At 42.2% G+C, this 23,416-nt stretch overlaps 1 protein-coding gene across 2 annotated transcripts in view; it reads right to left on the bottom strand.

Moving 5' to 3' along the window:
* LOC122641958 (alpha-N-acetylglucosaminidase-like) overlaps positions 1-23,416 on the bottom strand; it is a 107,515-nt gene that overhangs the window by 50,389 nt on the left and 33,710 nt on the right. For both annotated transcript variants that reach the window (XM_043835313.1, XM_043835312.1), the window contains exon 8: positions 16,939-17,045. In XM_043835313.1, the coding sequence (XP_043691248.1) occupies positions 16,939-17,045 (107 nt within the window). The remainder of the gene's footprint in view (positions 1-16,938; positions 17,046-23,416) is intronic.

The raw sequence follows: 23,416 nt of genomic DNA, 5'->3' as shown, positions 1-23,416 counted from the left end.
CTCCCAAAACTGTAGAAAACCAGCAATTCTCTATAGTCTTCCTGATTAAACCAATCCAAGCATCAGCAAAGCCAAATTTAGAGAGGACCGAATAGAGAAACTTCCACTCCAGGCGGTCATGAACCTTCGCCATATCCAGCTTGAGAATCACATTACCACCCCATGCCTTCCTGTTTAAATCTTGGGCAACCTCTTGGACAATAGAAATATTGTCGTAAATGCACCAGCCCTGAACAAAAGCACCTTGCTCTTCCGCTACCAAGGAGGGGGAGCACCATAGCCAATCTAGAAACAAAAATTTTGGCAATAATCTTATAGGAAAAATTACAGAGGCTAATGAGCCAAAAGTCAGACATTACCTCAGGGCTGTCCTTCTTAGGAATAAGCACTAGGTTGCCAGGGGTGAAGCTCCTCGGAAGACTAACCCCCTCAAAAAATTCCTTTACTGCTGCCCAAACATTACTACCAACAATCTCTCAGCAAGCCGTGAAAAAGTGCCCAAAGAAACCATCAGGACCCGGAACGTTGTCACTCAACAAGGAGAAAATAGTCGCTCTTACCTCCTCCACAGAGGGTGGTGTCAACAGAGAGGTGTTGTCTTCCTCCGTAACAATATGGGGGATGTGAGACAGCAGATCCTCATCAACTGAACACCCCTGAGAGGCGAAAATGTCCAAAAAATGACTCATCGCCGCCGCCTGCACCCCTTCCTGGTCAGAGATCCACGAGCCATCTCCTGCCTTTATCCTCGGAATACCACACAGCTTCCTTCTTACATTAACCATGGAGTGAAAAAATTTAGTATTCCAATCCCCCTCCTTTAACCAGGTAACCCTGGACTTTTGCTTCCAGAAAACTTCCTCCTGCAATAAAACCCCCTTCAGTATTTTCTTTGCTTCCACTAGGGCTCCCATGGACTCAGGGCCAGCATGGTGGTCGTTGGCCGCCTCCGCCCTGCTAACCGTGTCCTCAGCATCCCTGACTTTCTGGTGAATATCGCCAACACATCCTTATTCCACCTGCGAAGAGCACAACGCAAGCGTTTAAGCTTCGAGAACATAATATAGAGAGGGGAGCTGAAAACAGGCAACACCCATTGGCTCCTGATAAACTCATGAAAGTCTGGATGCGACAACCACATCTGCTAGAATTTGTAAGCCGAAAAGGAACGGGTACTAGGATTAGGAACAGAGAGCCACAAAGGTGCATGATCCGAGCAAGCTCTACTGAGGTGGGTAACCTCACACCTGAGGAAAGCTAACAACCAGGCCGAGTTCACAGAAACTGATCCAGCCTGGCGAGAACCCTCCTCGAACCACTTTGGTTATTCGACCAAGTGAAAAAATTGCCAACATACCCCGCGTCCAAAAGGCCAGCACCGCTGATGAAATTACCAAAGCCATCCAACGACAAGGAGCACGTAGGTCTGCCAGCTACTTTTTCCAAGGGAGCCAAATCAGCATTAAACTCACCACCAACCAACTAGGGAAGGGATGTAGACTTAGAGATCTGCTCAAGAGCCTCCCACATCTCCCTCCGCTCAATCGTAGTGCAAAGCCCATGGACAAAAGTGATATGGAAATTGGTAACATTGGCCGCCAGGCAATCCAGCTTGACAAACTGGAGATTCTCCTCCACCACCTTTACTTGCAACGTACTTCTCCAAAAAATCCAGATTCTCTCTGTAATGTACACCGAATCCAAACTAACCCTTTTCAACACAATTTGCGCCTTAGAGGACTGCACTTTAGACTTTGCAATTGCCACAATATTAATCTTATGCATTTTAACCATCGATTTCAACCTTAGTTCATTTGGTTTACTTAGATAATTTAACTTGTCTTGGGAAGTGAGTGAACCTTCATTAAATGGGCATTATAAACTATATTAGACACACTGGTACCTAAGTACTCAAATGCATTTCTTGTTTTAATGGAAAGTGAGAAGTACTAATGAGGTGGCTAATGATTTAGTGAAACAAGGAGTAGTATGCTTAAGGCTCTGTTATAAGAATGTGTTGTACTATGGGTTCAAGGGTCCGGTAGCGACGACTGGTTAGGAGCAGTGGTGGTAGTATTATCAACTTGCTTTTGTTTATGCCATGTTCCTCGAGTAAATATCTTCAAAGTGTTAGGCTCCCCCTGGACTAAAGGCTGCTCCTGTTCCTGCCCTGTTATACCGTTCTTAAGTTCAACAGACGGATCTTCCATTGTAGGCACATCCAATGAAGCAATACAGAGTACCTCTTCACTAGAAGACTCCCCCTGAAGAGGTGCATGAGATGGAAAATAAGCTTTTGTCTCCAGAAAGAGTACCATCCATAGTGACAACCATTTTCCGGGAAGGAGGATGATAATACTTGTACCCCTTCTGGGTGGCAGAATAACCCAGAAAAATACAGCATAGCCCCTTCAGATTAAACTTGCAACTCACACGGTGATTGCGAACAAACACCACACAATCAAACTCCTTAGGGGGCACCACAAAAGAAGTTGATCACAATAACACCTCAAAAGGGTAGCGAGATGCTAAAACCCAAGAGGTCATCCAATTGATAAGATAGGCCGCCAAGAACACGGCATCACCCAGAACTGAGGAGGGACAGACATGGCAAACATGAGAGATCTGGCCACTTCCAAGAGATGACAATTCTTCCGTTCAGCCACACCGTTCTGAGGTGCAGTGTCAATACAACTAGTCTGGTGTATAATTCCATGAGTAGACAAGTAGGCTTGAAGAGAGACATCAATGTTTTCCTTCCCGTTGTTAGTCTGAAATATCTTAACCTTGGTATCGAATGGAGTTTGAATCATCTTGTGGAACAGCTGAAAATAGGAGAACACATCGTTCTTCTGGCGCATAAGATAGATCCAACTGGTACGGCTAAAATAGGAGAACACATCGTTCTTTTGTTGAGTGTATTGATTCCATGTTAATACCATGTAATATACTATGCATGCTTGCTGAAATGGGGTACTGTGGAGGGTATTTACCTACTGTTAATACCATATATTACGTTTAATATACATGCTGAAATGGGGTACTATGGAGGGTATTACCTATTGTTATTACTTTATGTTGTGTTGTATATACATGCTGAAATGGGGTATTGTGGAGGGTATTTACCTACTGTTAATGCCATATACTATGTGTTATATGCTCGCTGAAATAGTGTACTCTGGAGGATATTTATCTACTGTTTTTTTTTGGGTGAATAAAGAATATAATTACTAAAGAAAAAGGAAAGGCCCCCAAAGGGGGAATACAAGAGCCCAAGGCTAGGAGAGCATTAGCTAACAGGAGCTAGAAGAGAAACATTAGAGAGACCCCAGGAGACAACAATAAGCCTGTTCCTTGGGGTGTCCTTACAAAAAGAGGGAGGGGCAGACAGCAGCTTTGAGGAGATTTCAAAGGAAATGGAATCCCATATCTGCTGAAAGGTACGCGATTTGGAGGTCCATTTTCTAATATTCCTCTCCATCCAAATGTGACTAATAGCAGCACAGAAAGCCATCTTTCCCACTGAATCACACACAGAAGTTCCTCCATAGGTCATGTCAACCCAAATCCATTCTCTAGAGAAACTAAGAATCCTTCTTTGGGCAGGCCAGCATTTGGAGAGGATGCCTTTCCATATGGCCTTGGAGACTGGGCAATCAAAGAACAGATGAGCCGAGTCTTCCGAGTTGCTCCAACAAAGGCAGCAAGAACTGGACACCTAGATGTGCTGCCTGCGAAGGAAGGCTTGTATAGGAAGACATTCAGTGAAGACCCTCCAAGCAGTGAAGCAGTGCCGAGGGATGTGATGCCTGAACCACAGAAGCTTCCTCCAAATAGCCATTGGACCTTTCTGTCGGATAAGGTTCCAAGCTCCTTTAGAGGAGAATGCAGGACAGCTGTTAGCATTCCAAGAGACACTATCTCCCCAGTAGGCAACCTTCACGATAGATCAAGCTCACTCCAGGATAAGAGATAAGCTGCGAAGAGGAGGTTGGGGGAGCCATCATCAAGATGGATAATATCAGCCACCCAAGCCTTCCTATGAAAACCCGAAGCATAGATAACCCTTGGGGTGACAAGATGGAGTAATATTCCTTTAGGGTGCCAGTTGTCCAGCCACAGAGAGGTGGAGAGCCCATCTCCAATGTGATTGTGGATATGACTTTGAATAAGATGACGAGCTTCTAGGATCTTGCGCCAAACCCAAGAAGCCTCAGAGGAGACAGTAACAGTCCAAATAGAGTCTTGCCAGAGGAGTCTCGAGTAAACCCAGTCAACCCAAATGCTCTTTTTCTTAGAGGCTATCTTCCAAATGAGCTTGATAATACCAGCCCGGTTGGCTTCTTTGATCCTTCTGATACCCAGACCACCCTCTTTTTTGGGAGGCAGACTGAAGCCCATTTGAGAGGGTGGAGAAACCTAGGCGTGTCAGAGCCTTTCCAGAGGTAAGCAGCTAACAAGGATTCCAGGGACTTGATGGATGCTTGCGGCAACCCATAGATGCCGGACCAGTAGATGTAGGAAGCGGACAGATATAATGAGGACCAGTCTACCAGCATAGGAGAGGAGCATGGCTTTCCATAACTGAAGCCTTTTCCTGATGAGATCCAACATGGGAGTGCAGTGATGAGCAGAGAGCCTGGCTGGGATTAAAGGGAGACCCAGATACTTGACTGGCAGATGGCCTTCAAGGAAACCAAAGCTGTCAAGAAACTCCCTTTTGTCCAATTCTGGAATACCAGCAAAGAAGATGAGGGATTTGTTAGGATTGATGCGGAGCCTTGAATTGGCATGGAATTGACGAAGACAAAGCAATATACACTCGAGCGAGGCTATGGAGGCTTTGGAGAAAATCATCAAGTCATCTGCAAAAGCAAGGTGGGTAAGCTTTAAAGCTTTGCACTTGGGCATAGGAGTAATGAGCTGCTGATCAGTACAGGACTGCAAATGTCTAGAGAGGACTTCCAGAGCCAAGGTGAACAAGTAAGGAGATAAAGGGCACCCCTGCCGAATGCCTACAGTAGCACCAAAGTAACCTGCCGGGCTGCCATTGAGGAGAACAGAGAACTTGGGAGAGGAGATGCAGTGAGTAATCCAGTTGACAAAAGGCATAGGGAACCCCATCTTGAGCATAACTTGAGAAATAAAATCCCATCTAAGAGAGTCAAAAGCCTTGTGAATGTCAATCTTCAAGAGAATAGAGGGCGAATGATTTTTCCTATCAAACCCTCTCACTAAGTCATTGCAAAGGAGGATGTTGTCAGAGATGTTCCTGCCTGGGATGAAAGCTGATTGGTTTTCACTGACCAGCAGATCAACAACACTCTTGAGTCTTCTGGCTAAGATCTTTGCAATATTTATCTACTGTTATTACCATGTATTATGATTTATTTGTGCACTGGAATACAATATAGTTAAGAGCATTAAATTGATGTTAAATAAACGGCACTGCTGAGATGCATTTGCTAAAATCCATCATTGTTGAAGTTATTATTATTATTATGAAATTCTGAAATGAGTATTGCTGAATCAAGTGTCCTTAAGATTGTTTTGTTATATTTCTAAAAACTGAATTTCTAGTTATATCTAAGAATTTGAATCTAGAGTGTTGTGATACAAATTGGTGGGAGAGTTTGAGGGTAAATAGTCTGCACCGTGTCGATGGAAACTCATTGCCACCAAAGGGGTTGTCTTCCGTTGGCTACGGAATTATACCCACTGTATATAGGTGAGTTATCAGTGGTGTATGTGTAGTCACAAAGTGGGTGACGAAAGAGAGTGATTATGGTGGGGTCGTGTTTCCCTCGAGAGATGGGCGGAGGCAGTCTATTTCCCTCAGTGCCGGCTAGAGTGATAAAGGTGTTATAATGGAAAGGGTTTTAATGAGAAATACTATTTTGGAAATACCAGATATATTTGTTTAACATGTGTGAATGTTTGTTTTGTGTTGTGTTGTGCTCTTACTATAATTTATTCTACTGAGCCGTTTAGCTCACCACTGTTTTATGACATTACAGAGGATTGAGACGGAGGTGATCATGGTAGAATGCCCGAGCGTGACTTGAGGATGTGATTTCAATTCTTGTTGATTTATCTTACTTTTAGATGGATGCATTAGGGATTTTTCGCTTTATAAATTTTAATATTTGGGGTTTTAATGTCTTTTTTATTTTGAATAACATTAGACTGCCACCAGTAAGATTCTTATGGTTTCAACTACGATGGTAAATAATTTATGTTTGAGATTTGGTTATTAACAGTGTCATGACCCAAACCGGATATAAGTAGGGATCCGGCCCTCACGGGCACTGGTCAAACGATTGCTTAGACAAATATTAAGATTTGGTTATTGCAGTGTCATGACCAAACCGGATATAAGTAGGGGCCCGGCCCTCACGGGCAATGATCAAACGATCGCTTAAATAAATTTTATTTTTCATAATAAACCATCAATAACCAAATCTCAAACATAAATTATTTACCATCGTAGTTGAAACCATATAAATCCTACTATTGGCAGTCTAATGTTATTCAAAATCAAAAAGACATTAAAATCCCAAATATCAAAGTTTACCAAGCGGAAAATCCCTAATACATCAATCTAAAAGTAAGATAAATCAACAAAAACTGAAATAACATCCTCAAGTCACCCTTGAGCACTCTACCATGATCACTTCCGTTTTAATGTCTTTTTTATTTTGAATAACATTAGACTGCCACCAGTAAGATTCTTATGGTTTCAACTACGATGGTAAATAATTTATGTTTGAGATTTGGTTATTAACAGTGTCATGACCCAAACCGGATATAAGTAGGGATCCGGCCCTCACGGGCACTGGTCAAACGATTGCTTAGACAAATATTAAGATTTGGTTATTGCAGTGTCATGACCAAACCGGATATAAGTAGGGGCCCGGCCCTCACGGGCAATGATCAAACGATCGCTTAAATAAATTTTATTTTTCATAATAAACCATCAATAACCAAATCTCAAACATAAATTATTTACCATCGTAGTTGAAACCATATAAATCCTACTATTGGCAGTCTAATGTTATTCAAAATCAAAAAGACATTAAAATCCCAAATATCAAAGTTTACCAAGCGGAAAATCCCTAATACATCAATCTAAAAGTAAGATAAATCAACAAAAACTGAAATAACATCCTCAAGTCACCCTTGAGCACTCTACCATGATCACTTCCGTTTCAATCCTCTGTAATGTCATAAAATAGGGGTGAGCTAAATGGCACAGTAGAATAAATTAGAGTAAGAACACGACACAACACAACAAACATTCACACATGTCAAACAAATATTTCTAGTAATTCCAAAATAGTATTTCTCATTAAAACCCTTTCCATTATAACACCCTTTATCACTCAAGCCGGCACTGAGAGATATAGACTGCCACCGCCCATCTCGAGAGAGAAAACACGGCCCCACCATAATCACTCTCTTTCGTCACCCACTCTGTGACTACAAATACACCATTGACAACTCATTTGTGTACAGTGGATATAATTCCGTGGCCAATGAAACACAACCCCTCTGGTGGGCTATGACTCTCAACCAACACGGTGCAGAGTATTTACCCTCAAACTCTCCCACCAATTAGAATCACAACACTCTAGATTCAAATTCTTAGATATCCCCAGAAATTAATTTTTTCAAAAATATCACAAAATAATCTCAAGGACACTTGATTCAGCAGTACTAATTCCATAATTTCTTAATAATAATTATAACTTCAACAATGATGAATTTTAGTAAATGCATCTCAGCAGTGTAGTGTATTTAACATCAATTTAATGCTCTTAACTATATTGTATTCCAGTGCACACATAAATCACAATACGTTGTAATAGCAGTAGATAAATACCCTCCACTGTACACTACTTCAGCAAGCATATATAGCACATAGTATATGGTAATAACAGTAGGTAATAAATTCCTCAAGATGCTTCATTGAGGTGTCGCCCATGTCCGACCGCCTTGGGGTGGTGCCGCCACCACCCGAGGACCCTTTTCCCCCTCCCAACTCCTCTGCTACCTCTCTCATTACCCCTTCTCCTCCCCTGGGAAGCTTTGCCTGGTCTTCCCTCTTTAGTCAACCTAAATCTCCCCTTGGAGAGGGCCTCCCCCTTCACTTCGTGCCTCCTTTCACTTCCAGCTCCTCTAAAGTCGCTCGATATGACTCTGATCTTCTTGTGAATGAGGAAAAGAAGTGGGAAAACTTCCTTGTTGGGTACTTCTTAGGAAGCCACCCTCCTTTCCCCTTTGTCAAATCCTTTCTTTCTAAACAATGGCAACTATAGGGAGGTTTAGATGTTTACCTATTGGGCAATGGCATCTTCATCTTCAAGTTCTCAGATGTCGGAGACAAAGTCTGTGCTCTTGAATGTGGCCCTTGGATGGTTGGACGGAAACCAATTCTTGTGCGACAATGGAACCATTTTCTCTAACTCAATCGCCTTTGATCTTCTCTCCATCCCACTGTGGGTCTCTTTGCCTGGTCTTCCACTACATTTCTGGTGCGAGGATGGGTTGAGCATCGTGGGATCGGTTCTCGGCAAACCTCTCTTCTCTGATGGGAGGACAAAGTTACAACTTACAAGTCCTCTGGCCTTTGTTAGGATATGCGTTGAAGTCTCTACTGATTCCCCTCTCCCTTCCTCTATTCTGGTTGAAGATGACAGAGGATTCTCCTTTAGTCATGCTGTCTGTTTCGACTGGCTTCCACCCCACTACACCTCCTGTAAGGTATTCGGCCACCCCTTTGGTAAATGCCCTATAAACTTCTTTTCTCCCTCCACCCATCCTCCGGCCTTGGCTTCTGATTCCCTTTCCCCTTCCCCTCCTCTGCAATCCAAACCTTATGCTAGTAATTTTGTACCTGGCTCTCAAGGCCCCATCACTTCCCACTACCCCCTTCCCCCTCCTCCTACCACAGCCACTCTCCCTTCCACTAACCCATTCCCCATCCATGCTCGCCGCTGCAGCCGGTTGCGCAAGAAAGATCATTGACGGGCCTCAACTTCTACTTCGCCTCTAGGGCTCGAGCTAGCTAACCCCTCTGGACTATTGGTCCATCCTCCTGGGACCTTCAGTAGCAACCGCTTTCTGCCCTTGGGTTCTGTCGAGGACAGTGCTAGTCCTGTGATGTCTGGCGACTCTGCCATTGCCTCTTCCATCGAACCTCAGGTCATTAACAACACTCGAACCAATAGTCCTGACTCATCTTCTCTACAAAACTCCGATGCCTCTCTCACCATCGACTGCGTTGCTATCCCTCCTCCCGTGTTAACAAAACAGATTTGTGGAATAATGTTTGAATGATCAATGAGATCAGTCAAGCTCTCTATTTATAATAATAAAAGAGAATACAAGGGGGGAAAACACTGTTCACGACACTGTTCACGTGAACAGTATCACAGCCCTAATTACATTTCTACCCTTGCTCATAAATACATAAATAAAGAATAAATAAAACACCCAAAAGACCAGAATACCCCCATGGTATTCTAGTGTACATAATTTAACATCCCGAGACGCTGTCATCTGTAGCTGATCCTCCTCCCCCCTGTACGATGCCTAGTCGGTGCCCTATCTCTTCTTTCTCCTCCTCTATCCCTCTCTCGGCTTTTGGTCCTGACTCTTCAAGCTCGGGATTCAAAATCCCTTTATTTCCTCAATCTTCTCCCCCCCCCCTTTTGCCACTTCCTTCCGCTTTGGTGGGCCCCTCGTCTGTCCCTAACCTTTCTCCTGTCATCCCCTCCCCCGACTGCCTTAATGGGCCTTATCCATCTCGCCTTCCCTCCTTGACCCACAATCTTGTGGGCCTTATCCCTCCTCTTGGGTCGAACCCAACCCCTGATCCTGATGGCCTTATTGGGCCAGCCTCTTCTTGCCCTTCCTCCTTAGTCCATCAAAATTTGGGCCCTTACTCTCCCCTTGGGTCGTCCCCCCCATTGCCCCAGCCCAGCGCCCTTCCCTCTCTCTCTAATCCATCCCAGCTTCCTCCCCAGCCCAACATCCTTCCCCCCTCCCTTTGTGTCTTCCTCCGGCATGACTCCAACATCCCTCCCCATCCCAAAATTTGGCCCCACATTGCCTACTCCTTGCCCATCGGTGAGAAGATTTTGCCGTTAAGTATGGAAATCAGAGATCATGCCCATTGTCGCAGGATTTTGGACCCTGGATAGGCCGCTTTGTTGTGGTTGTTGGTTCCCCCCCCCCCCCCCCTTTTTTTTGCCCGTTGTTGTTGTGGTTGGTTGGGGTTCCTCCCCTTCTTATTGCAGGCCCTTGTCTTACCCCTTTTACTGGCAGGGCCTTATAATTGGCTCGTGATTGTATGTTTCCTTCCCCCCCCCCCCTCCCCCCTTTTCTCTCCCTTTGAAATGAATTTTTTTATTCATAAAAAAAAAATAGTAGGTAATACTCTCCACAGCACCCCTATTTCAGCATGTATATACGACATAATATACAGTGTTAACAGCAGGTAAATACACTCCACAGTACCCCATTTTAGCACGTATACATTGTATATTACATGGTATATGGCATTAACTAATACCCTTAACAGTGCCATATTTAAGCATATATATCATAATACATGGATATAATAATGAATTGATGCTCTGTTAATAGATTCAGAGTTAGAGTAAGGCTTGGAAGATTAATAATCACCCCAAGCTCTTTATTTATAACATTGAAAATAGATAACAGAATTACAAATAAGCGATGTGGGACTAAAACCCACATAATAGAAACATAATAGAAAGAAGAAAATGTCCAGAATACCCCTATAGTTCTAACACTCCCCCTCAAGTTGGACCAAATATGTCAATCATGCCCAACTTGACTAGATTAAGATGGAACTTCCTAGACAATCCCTTAGTGAAAATATTAGCTACCTGATCAGTAGACTTCACAAAGGGAATACAAATCAACCCTTCTTCCAACTTCTCCTTAATGAAATGCATGTTCACTTCAGCATGCTTGGTGCAATCATGCTGTACCAGGTTGTGTGCAATGCTGATTGCAGCTTTGTTGTCATAGTACAACATCATAGGAAAATGAACAGGAACACCCTTGGTTCTTCTTGATCTCTAGCACTACTAGTTGTTAACCCATCACCAAGGTCTTGTAGCAAGCCTTTCAGCCAAAGTAACTCACAAATGCCCCGTGCCATAGCCCGACACTCTGCTTCAGCACTAGAACGAGACACCACATTCTGCTTCTTGCTACGCCAAGTTACAAGATTGCCTCCTACAAAAGAATAATACCCAGAGATAGACTTCCGATCTGCAGAACCAGTCCAGTCAGCATCAGTATATGCCTCTATCCGTAGGTGACCATGAGGAGACAAAAGAATGCCTTTTCCAAGAGCTGACTTCAAGTAATGAAGAATCCGAAGAACAGCCTCCATATGAGAAGAATATAGGTCATGCATGAACTGACTCACAGTACTCACAGCAACAGCAATATTTGGACATGTGTGTGAGAGATAAATCAGCTTCCCCACTAGTCTTTGGTACCGGCCTTTATCAACAGGTTCATCCTCCTTTTCTTTGAGACGGACAGTAGCCTCCATAGGAGTATCTGAAGGGTGATACCCTAACTAACCAATTTCAGCCAACAAGTCTAGGACATACTTCCTTTGGGAGAGAAAGATGCCTCTAGAAGATCTGGCAATCTCAATCCCAAGAAAGTACCGTAACTTCCCTAGATCCTTAATCTCAAACTCCTGCCCAAGAAACTTCTTCCACAGGCTTATCTCATCACCATTGTTGCCAGTACCCATAATGTCATCCACATAGACTATAAGAACAGTGAGTTTTTCACCAGCCCTCTTTATAAAGAGATTGTAATCAGCATTACCCTGCTTATAGCCCACAGAAATCATGGCCTTATGAAACCGACCAAACCATGCTCGAGGTAACTGCTTCAGCCCATAAAGTGCTCGCTTCAACTTTTACACTTTACCTTGATTACTGTCAGAAGAAAATCCTGGTAGAATATCCATGTATACCTCCTCACCAAGCTCTCCATTTAAGAAAGCATTTTTCACATCCAGCTGTTGTAGATCCCATTTAAGATTGACTGCACAAGATAGCAAAACCCGAACTGTATTCAACTTTGCAACAGGAGCAAAGGTCTCCTGATGGTCTCCTGGTAGTCAAAGCTCTAATACCATGTTGGAACCGCTTCCTCTAAAAGGCCTACCTTGTTGCTCTGATACCATGTTAACAGATTCAGAATTAGAGTAAGGCTTGGATGATTAATGATCACCCCAAGCTCTTTTATTTATAGCATTGAAAATAGATGACAGATTACAAATAAGCAATATGGGACTAAAACCCACATAATAGAAACATAATAGAAAGAAGAAAATGTCCAGAATACCCCCATATATATATATATATATATCATATTGTGTTGTCGTGACTTATACATGTACTGTTAAGTATATATATATATATATATATATATCATAGTACATGGATATAATAATGAAATAATAATGCTCTTAACAGTGTCATATCTCAATATATAAATTTGTCACAGTATATGGTAACAAACTGGGATTAATACACTTAACAGTACATGTATAAGTCACAACAGCACAAGATGTCTAAGATTAGATTAACATCTCTACTTTACTGTTTTTAAGAATATATATACATATATATGTCACAGCAACACATGGAAATAGACTCAATTAAAACCTTCTTTTATGCACATATTCCAGCATATGTATAAATCACAGTAGTACACTGTGTGAAAACCACTGTAAATTTGAACTTTGGAACTTGTGTGATTTCAGGTTCCAATTCTGTGTCCATGGTTGCCTCGATGCTGTGAGCTGTATCAGTAGAGGATGCAGATCAACTCCTCGACTCACCTATAGAGGATTCCAGGGAGTCTTCACAACTTGCTATTCTGGAATCTGAGAATCTTGCCGGTACCGTGCACCAGAGCTACTTGTGTCAGATCTGCTGACTCGAGCGCATGCAAAATCTTTCCCTTTCCTAATCCAATTGTAAGTTGTAATCTATCCTTGTGTATATTTATATAATATTGACCAATTAGTGTATATAGGGGTAGTATGGTAATTCCATCTGTGGGACCCACATCCCCAGTGGGGAATCCAGTTCCCAGTAGTCTACCCCAGTTGAATTTCCCCTAATGTCATATGACATCATCTTATAGTTAAATGAAGCTAATTAATTAGATAATTCTAATTAGAATCAGTTTTAAGAAACTAATTAAGAAATCATATTTTGGCTTAATTAGGCAAACATGCCTTAATTGAATCACTTATATAAACAACATATCAGTACTATTCATTATTTCCTAAAACAAGAGAATCGATTCCAGCCTTAGAACTTTGGAGAAAATAGAGAAAGAAAGGAGAAAAGAGAAGTATACCTTGGAGCTTTGATCCTGGACTTGAATTGGAAGCTTGGATACCTCCATTAGAGACCTTGGAGCATAAAAGCAAGGCTGCATCTCCTATCCCTATTGCTGTTTCAGGTAAATCATGAATCCCTGCTGTACTCTTCCTCTTCTTCTCAATTCTCTTATCCCTAATTGGGTTCTAAACCCAATTCAGCCATTAAACCATAGAATTGACAGGTTTAATTGACCAAACCCTATGTTTTAACCCTAATTTGGACCAATTTATGGTTCAGGTATTGTTACAACCTGTAATTTTCCATTTTGTCTTCCAATTCACAGTTGAATTGTCCAATTCACTAACCCTAGATGGTAAATTAGGGTTAATTAGCCAAAACCCCTAATTTGTTTAAGGTTTTTGGATTAAACTGTTAAATTACATTGACCTACCTTAGTTTAGGTCCAAAAAACTGAAATTGGATGATTGCATGTCAAGATCCATGGGCTACCTACAAAAGCCCCAATTCAGACTTTTGAACCAGATGGAGTTGCAGGCCTGCAACCGGTTGACCGTAACGCTTGGGCTCTGAATCCGGTCCAGTATTTTAACCCTATTTTGTACCCAAATGATTGGGTTTTGACCTAGGACTCTTCCTAAGTCTAATTTGTGATGTTTTGTGTTAATTAGGGCAGTGTAAACCTATTCTTTGTGTGATTTGTCTGGACTATTGGAGTTTTGCTGGGCTAGATTAGTCTGTTATATCAGGTAAGGGAAATTTGGACTTAATTTAGTGTTTTTATTGACTTAACTGTTATTTGTTAGGTATGCCATGTCATGCATCATGAATACAACTCAGATCATGTAGGGTGATAGCTTTTACTTCTTTGCATTAGTTGTATGTGAATTAGGATGCATTGGCATGTTACATTGCAGTGATACTATAATTGGAACTGTATGAATGATGATGATGTACTGGTCAACTTACAATTACTCTATTTGATACATATGCCATCATGTTAGACTGCATATGGTTAGGATTGACATAGCTCAGTACTGCGTCCCTTACCAATAGGGGAGAGGTGTTGGATAACCCGTGGTAGGTCCGAAGGGATGATTCCGGAATGCCATTCATTGTCCCATTACCGAAGAACATTACAGGTGTGGGAACTTAACAGTAGGGTTAGTCACTGGGGGTCCATTAGCGTCAGATGTTTGATGCCTGAGCTGACGGGTCTCCACCGTAGTAGAATGGTTTCGCTCGGATGACCGACGTCTGATTATGTGTTTCCAGGACCGAGGCTAGCATTCTTTACAGTAGTACTTATACCTCATGAGACTTAGTATCCATGTTAGGAGCATGTTTATTTTAGGTCATTCATCATGGACTATCTGTATGTGCTTGCATGTTTTTCCTTACTGGGCTCAGTGGAGCTCACCCCTATGGATCCTCATATTTTTCAGAAGATACTGTTGCTGGGATTTCTGTGGGAGCCTCTTTTACTCAGGACACTCCTTCAGCTCTTGGATTTGATACTCCTCTTATGGTGGAGCACGATGTCTCGTGCTCATGTGACGACTGCGCGTTCTCTTAAGTTACCTGACAGACCAGGCTACTTCCTTTCTTTTGTTATAACACTTTTGTATACAGACTATTGTAAATATGTCTTTTGGTTCTGAACTACTGTGTGGGATAGTCTTGTAACTCAGTTTCACTTTTATATATATAACTGTTTTATCATTAGATTTCCTTATTACTGCCTTATCTCTATATTTAAATTGCTTCCGCTGCGTTTAAATTCTGTATTGTGATAATGATTGTAAATAAGGTACTGCACTTGCAATCCTGGTGGGTTGGTTGGATGCCAGAGACATCCAGTCACACTTAGCCCTTCTAAACCGGGCCGAGGTGGGACACACTGTACACCTAATCATTCACAATTTAATATACTGCACACACCAGTGGGGTGCACTCACTATAATCCACCTACCTCAATCCGCAGTCGAGTAAAAACCAGCCCTCTAAGATTCTCATACACCGGAGAGTCACAACCCCACAACGTAACACGCTAACCATTAAATATATCCCAAATCTTATATCAGCCCCCTAATCCCTTAAGAAGATAACCCCTGTCAAGTACTTCCACATGCTGCCGCATAGCATAAGGTACTAGAACACAGCCCACTCAACAGTGAACTGCACAAAAAAAATATAAAGAAAAAAATACTAACCTGGTCTTCTTCTCCTTCCTTCTTTCTTCTTCTTCCTCTTCTTCTTCTTTTTCTCCTCCTTGCTCACGAATTCAAATGGTGGGGTTTTTTCTGCCCTTTTTCCAATCTTCTCTTTAAATCCCTCTCTCTCTCTCTCTCTCACGTCCACTCCCTCTCTCTCCTTTTTTCTTTCTTGCCAAGGTTCCTCCAATCCAATCTTCATTTTCTTTTTTTTAATACAGCTGTCCCTCTTTACGCATGGGGGGTCTATCCCTTCCATGTATGACAAAGATTCTCTCCTCCCTTGGTGCCCCCCCCCCCCCCCCCAAATCTGACTCCCAAAATAAAAAAAATAGAATATAAATACCTCCTATGCAACTAGTGTGACTTGATCCCTAGACCTCTTTCCTTCCACAAGGGTCTCAACCACGGGGCATTACAGGCAGTGCTGAAACTGAGAGGAGAGAGAGAGCCGGTGGCGGGAGGCGGTGGTGTTGGTGCTTGCGCCGCAAAAACCGAGAAAGGAGAGAGAGAGAGGGGAGACGGTAGGGATGGTCTACGGTTTCATGATGGAGGGCATTAGGGTTAGGATCCCGATGTGGATCCCAGCTCTGATACCATGTCAGAATTGAGAATAATGGCTTATGTCCTTAGACATTAGCCCATCTTTATTTATAATAATGAAGAGAACATTCTAGAATAGGTACAAGGACTGAAATACCCCCAAAGACTAAAATACCCTTGAACCCATATTACAACAAATATTAACACACAAAATCCATACACAGATAGGAAAAAAACAGACAAGACACCCTAGTTTTTCATCATCTATCGACTAGGGTTTCACAAAGAGCAAAACAGAAAAGGGACAGCAGTGGAGCAGAAGAAAACCAGCAACAGAGGGTGATTTTTTTTTCCCTTTTTCTTTTCTTCTACATAGCTCTGATACCGTGTTACAGAATTAGAGCTTACCAACCAAGACTTTGTAGAAGAAGAAGAAAAGAGATGAGAGAAAGTAGGAGAAAGCTAGCTTACGGTAGACGTTAGATCTTCCCAACGTGGGCTAGTGATATATTTATAATGATAAGAATCCATAATTACAAGTTGAGGACATCTCTGACTTATGTTATTACATACAAGCCCTTACAAAGAAAAGACAATAGACAATAACCCCCTATGCTAGACAATAGACAGTAACAAAGAAACAGTAACAATACTAATAAACAAAAACCACAACTAATAGACGAAGACCATAACTAACAGCTAGAAACTTTAGCAATATTCATATAAAAACTTCAACATAGATTATTATAAGACATGCAGCACACCTTTGATCTGCTCCCTAATAAAAGCTTCCCCCAGTTGGACAAATAGCGGATCAGAGGGATCCAGAAGAAATGTACAGCACCAGCGAGGATCACCACTGACAGTGTACCTGCATAGAAAAAAAATGAATAAATGTACTACCCCTTGTGGAAAATAAATACTCGGTGAGGAAAAGACCAAACTTTGACATCTAAAATATCAAAAGCAAACAACTAACACATTGGATGCAATCATAAAAGACAGAACAATCACCAAATATTTACATAGATTCTGTGGTGAAAATTACAAAGAAAGTTATGATCAGTGGTTCAAAATTTTTTCCAAAACACTTGCAATGTCAGGTCAGATACAGGCTACTAGATAGGAAACTGAATGAAGATGTAGTAGGCATGGAATCAAGTATCGTATCATATCAGTCCATATCGAACGATACGTGTCGGCATCAGGAGGGCCCAATATGATACGTAAAATAAGAAAATATTGTATCTTTCCTGTATTGACCGATACGGGTTAATACGACTCTAGACGAATTAATACGACCCAAAATGGTTCAATACAGTTTCAATAAACATGCAAAACAGAAACAGTTGAGAAAGGAAAATGAGAGAATGATTTGGCTTGTCAAGATGACAAAGACCACCACTTTATTTATGACTTAAGATCATTACAAACAAGGAAGTTTTACTCAGCACAATTAACATGTGCAACATGTGCATAATGAATCTAGACAATATAATGTACCTAGTTACATTACACACTTTAACAAGAGAACCAAAGAGAACCGAACCAAACCGGGTCGATCTTAAATCCTTCAACATTCCCCCTCAAGTTGGTGCATGGATGTCATGCATGCCAAACCTTGAAACAATAGGATGGAAGGTCTTAACGGACAAGCCCTTAGTAAAGACATCTGCCAACTGGTTCTTTGTAGTAACAAAAGGAGTGCATATCAGACCATCTTCGATTTTCTCCTTGATAAAATGTCGATCAATTTCAACATGTTTGGCCCTGTCATGTTGAACCAGGTTATTCGCTATACTGATTACAGCTTGGTTGTCACAGTGGAGCCTCTTATAGGTTCCTCAGGAATGCTATTTTTAGATCACTGAGAAGCATTTTCAGTCAAATAAGTTCACACACTCCTTGAGTCATTGCCCTGTATTCAGCCTCGACACTGGATCTGGAAACAACGGATTATTTTTTACTTCTCCAAGTGACTAGATTTCCTCCAAGGAATGTACAGAAGCAGGAGGTGGAGCGGCGGTCATCAATGGATCCAGCCCAATCAGCATCAGTGAAGGATTCTAACTTCAAACTTCCATTGTTTGAGAACAGAATACCCTTTCCAAGAGCTGACTTTAAGTACTGAAGAATTTTGCATACTGCCTCAAGGTGAACAGTCTTTGAATCATGTACGAAGCGACTAATAACTCCTACAGCATAGGCAATTTACGGCCTAGTGTGAGACAAATATATAAGTCTTCCTACGAGACGTTGATATCGTTCTCTATCCACATAATCACCACCGGTGCTGCTAAGTTGGTGGTTAACTTCAATGGAAGAATCAGCGGGTATACAACTAAGCATCCCAGTTTCTTCAAGAAGAACTAGAATGTATTTTCTTTGGGAGATGAAGATCCCTTTATTGGATCTGGCTACTTCAATAAAATTCCCAAGAAGTATTTGAGATGTCTTAGGTTTTAGTCTCGAACTCGGTTGCTAGTCGAGTCTGTAGAAGAAGAGACTTTTGCTTCATCATCTCCAATGATCACTATATCTTCCACATAAACAATAAGTGTTGTGACCTTGTCAATTCTATGTTTGATAAACAGGGTATGATCAGCATTACTTTGTTTGAAGCCAAACTTCTTCTGAAACCTGCCAAACCAGGCATGAGGGGACTATTTCAACCCATAGAGTGATTTCCAGAGTCTACATATTTTGCCAGTTGTAGTAGATGCTTCAAAACCAGGAGGAATGTCTATGTAGACTTCTTCTGCAAGATCATCATTGAGAAAGGCATTCTTCACGTCCAATTGTTGAAGGTCCCTCCCCATGTATGCAGCACAAGACAACAAGGCTCGAACAAAATTCATTTTTGCCACTAGGGCAAATGTTTCCTCGTAATCGATGTCATAGGTCTGAGTGAATCCCTTGGCAACCAGTCTAGCGAGTAATAGCTCCATCTCCATTCTGCTTTACTGTGATACCCACTTGCAACCAACTAGCTTCTTTCCATTAGGACAAGGTACAAGCTCCCAAATGTCATTTCAAGGCCTACATTTCCTCTACCATGGCATTCTTCCATTTTGGGTATGTGATAGCTTCCTTCCAACCCTGTGGAATAGAAATAGAACATTAAAAACAAAGGCACGGTAGGAGGGGGATAAGGAGTCATAGGAGATGAAGCTAGAAATAGTATTTTTGATGCAGGCCCTTACTCCTTTTCTGAGAGTAATAAGGCAATCATCAGGATCAAGAGATGATTCATTACCTGGTGCTTGAGTTAAAGTTTCAATGGATCGATTCTAATGGAAGTTTAAGGAGTTATCAGCAAGGAGGAAGAAGGGGGGAAGAAGAGAAGAAGAGAAGAGAAGAAGAGTTAGGAGAGAATCGGTTGTGCGTGTTGAGATTTTCCACACACAACTTACTTCATTAATAAACTCTTATAAATTACATAGGCCTCCCTAGGGAGGTAAAAGGAAATAAAATAAGAACAAGAAAAAATACAACTTAGTCATGTCTTCTAACAGGACAATGACAAAACTACCCTTATACAAGATACTCTAACAACTCTAACACTCCCCCTCAAGCTGGAGAATAAATGTCGTACATTCCCAGCTTGCACAATAGGGTATTAAAGAGACTAGGAGGGAGACCCTTGGTGAAGATATCTGCTACTTGATCACCAGTCTTCACAAAGGGAGTACAAATGCACCCAAAATCCAGCTTCTCTTTGATGAAGTGACGATCAACCTCAATATGCCTGGTTCGATCATGTTAAACCGGATTATGGGCAATGCTTATGGCAGCTTTGTTGTCACAATAAAGTCTCATTGGCCCTTCAGTTGTAAAGCTCAAGTCTTGAAGAAGCCTCTTCAGCCACATAAGCTCACAGACTCCATGAGCCATGGCTCTAAACTCGGCCTCTGCACTGGATCTAGCTACAACTGGTTGTTTCTTGCTCCTCCAAGTAACTAGATTACCACCCACAAAGGTACAGTATCCAGAAGTGGATCTCCTATCAGAGACTGAACCAGCCCAATCAGCATCTATGTAGCCTTCAATCTGCAAATGATCATGCCTAGCAAATAGAAGACCTTTTCCTGGACAGGATTTCAAATATCTAATGATGCGATACACTGCATCCAGATGTCCACTCCTGGGAGCATGCATGAACTGACTCACCACCCCAACTTCATAGGAGATGTCGGGTCGAGTCAAAGAGAGGTAGATTAGTTTCCCAACTAATCTTTGGTACTTACTTGCATCTATAAGAGAACCACATTCATCACCAAGTTTATGATTCGGATCAATGGGGGAAGTAGCTGGTTTGCACCCCAGCATCCCTATCTCTTTTAGAAGGTCCAAGACAAATTTCCTTTGGCAAATGTTGATTCCTTTCGTTGATCTAGATACTTCAATCCCCAAGAAATATTTCAAGAGTCCAAGGTCTTTGATCTCAAACTGTTTGGCCAGATAAGACTTCAATTTGTTTATCTCAACAACATCATTCCCAGTTACCACAATGTCATCAACATAGACATTGAGAGCGGTAACTGTACCATTACTCCTCCTGATAAACAAGGTGTGGTCAGCTTGACTCTGAGAATACCCATTCTTTAGGATGGTTTGTCTAAATCTCTCAAACCAGGCCTTAGGGGACTGCTTGAGGCCATAGAGAACTTTCTTCAAGAGACACACTTTCCCTTCAGCTAAGGGACACTTAAGACCAGGTGGAGGCTGCATGTACACTTCTTCTGCTAAGTCTCTATGAAGAAATGCATTCTTCACATCTAATTGGTACATAGGCCAATCTTTATTGGCTGCCACTGAAAGAAGGACCCTGATGGAGTTATGTTTGGCTACAGGGGCAAAAGTCTTCTGGTAGTCAATGCCATACACCTGACTATACCCTTTTGCAACCAGCCTAGCTTTGTACCTTTCCACTGTACCATCGGATCTATACTTAATTGTATAGACCCATCTGCATCCAACTGGAGTTCTCCCCCTGGCCAAACAGTGTCCAAGTATTGTTCTTCTCTAGAGCCACCATTTCCTCAGTCATTGCTTGCATCCATTTTGGATCGGATAAGGCCTCTGTGACATTTTTTGGAATGGAAGAAGACTCTAGAGCAGTGGAAAAAGCAATACCTGTAGGAGAAATGGAGTCATAGGAAACAAACTGGGCTATGGGATTAGTACAGGCTCTCTTCCCTTTTCGCACTACAATGGGAAGATCTAATTCAGAAGGAGGGGAATTACCTGACTGAGGGGGATGAGACTGAGGATGTGGATCCAAAGAGGGGTTTTGGCAGGGTCGCTTGTACCATGGTTGCTTCCCTTTTTCCTTCAACAAGCATTCACCCCTTGTGAATACACCATCTTCTTTGAATCTTATTCCCTGGTATTCCTTTTTTCTGCTAGCATCACCATCACTACTAGCATCAATATTGTTGAGATGTGTTACCCGATATTATAAGGGTATTTTGGGTTTTTTATTTATGCTTTATTTATGTACTTTTGAACAAGGGTAGGATTGTAATTTGGGTTGTGACACTGTTCACGTGAACAGTGTCGTGAACAGTATTATGAATAGTGCCGTGAACAGTGTTTCCCTTTGTAATCTCTTTTATTATTATTATTGAGTTTGACTGATCTCATTGATCATTCAAGCCATTCACGAAATTCCTCTTTTGTTAACATGGCATCAGAGCCAAATACACTCTGATCTAGGTTTTCAAAACCCACCTCCCTCCCTTCAATTTTTTTCTCCTTCCCTCCATCGAGCTTCTTCCCTTCTTCTTTCTTCCTTTCTTTTGGTTCTTCTTCTCCCATTAGGGCAGCACTACTGAGGTGATCGTAATGATCTAGCTGCTGCCCCAATATACCTCCTTTTTATGCCTCTTTTTTTGGATCGAGTGGAGCTGAAGCACTGTCTGCGATTTGAAGATTCCTATTTTTTTTGGAGATCAGGCCTCTACATCTGTTTCGGCTGCATCTTCTATTGTGGGATCTTTATTTGATATTGTTCTCAGCCCCTATTCACTTCATCAGATTGGTTGAAGACCCCAGCCCCTTATCGATCTCTCTTCTCAGGGTTTTTTTCAAAACCCTGACATTAATCGATCTTGGGGTTGGGCTGCTGGTTCCTGCTGCATCTGATTGGCACCCTTGCTGCCTTCATTCGACATCATTCCCAACCTACATATCTGAGATTTTTTGCTCCAATACAGCCCTTTTCTATTGGGGGTCGATTCCAGAATTTTTTTGGATATTTTTTGGCTGTTTGCTACTTCATTGAAGATTGGTTACCTGCTGCAATGACTGGTTCAGATTCTTCTTCGGCCTCTTCTGGCATTGATGGCCAGCCCCGGACTGATTTTCTTCCCCTTGCTGCCCCAATCAAACTTGATGGCTCTAACTACCTGGTGGTCTCGGTCTACCTATTTGACATGGTGGCCGTGGCCTCACCGGCCATCTTCTTGGGACAACAACTAAACCAGGGAAGAGGGTTCTCAGCTCAACAAGTGGTTATCGAATGATGCGATGGTGATGTCCTACTTGATCCATTCTATGCAAGGGGATATCTCAGACAATTTTCTTCTCTGACACTCCATACTATCCGGAATGGTGCCAAAGAGACTTATGGTCGCACGGGGAATGATGCACAGTGTCTATGAGATTAGAAAGAAGGCTAATGCCACTACCCAACAGGAGCTCTCTGTCTCCAAATACTATGCTGCCCTCAAGAACATATAGCAACAATTGGATCATTACTCCGACTATCAGCCCTCTACTGCTACTGATCTGGCTGCCTATCGCAAACACGATGACAAAATACGTGTCTCTGATTTTTTGGCTGGACTAAATATGGAGTTTGATCCTATTCGGGTGCAAGTACTTGGGCAGTCCCCTTTTCCATCCCTAGAACAGGCCTTTGCCTTGGTTCATAATGAGGAATCTCGTCGGGCTGCTATGCTGCATTCCTCTACTGCTGATCGCTCCGCCTTGTAAGTTGCTTCCAGTACTCCTTCTCTTACCACTACTGATGGTGGTACTGCTGTCCCTAAAGGTCCTGTCAAGTGTGAACACTGCAACAGGCTCTATCATACTAAGGCTCAATGCTGGAAGCTCCATGGGAAGCCTGCTGATTTTGAGGAAAAGAAAGCCCGTGGGAAGTTTAAGCCTAAGGCTCATATGGCTGATTCTCCTACTCCTGCTGCTGCTGCCCCTTCATCTGACATTGGGCTTACTCAG

This window comes from Telopea speciosissima, chromosome 10 (assembly GCF_018873765.1).
Source record: "Telopea speciosissima isolate NSW1024214 ecotype Mountain lineage chromosome 10, Tspe_v1, whole genome shotgun sequence".
Taxonomy (NCBI): Eukaryota; Viridiplantae; Streptophyta; class Magnoliopsida; order Proteales; family Proteaceae; genus Telopea; species Telopea speciosissima.
This window is presented reverse-complemented; position numbering and strand designations above follow the sequence as displayed.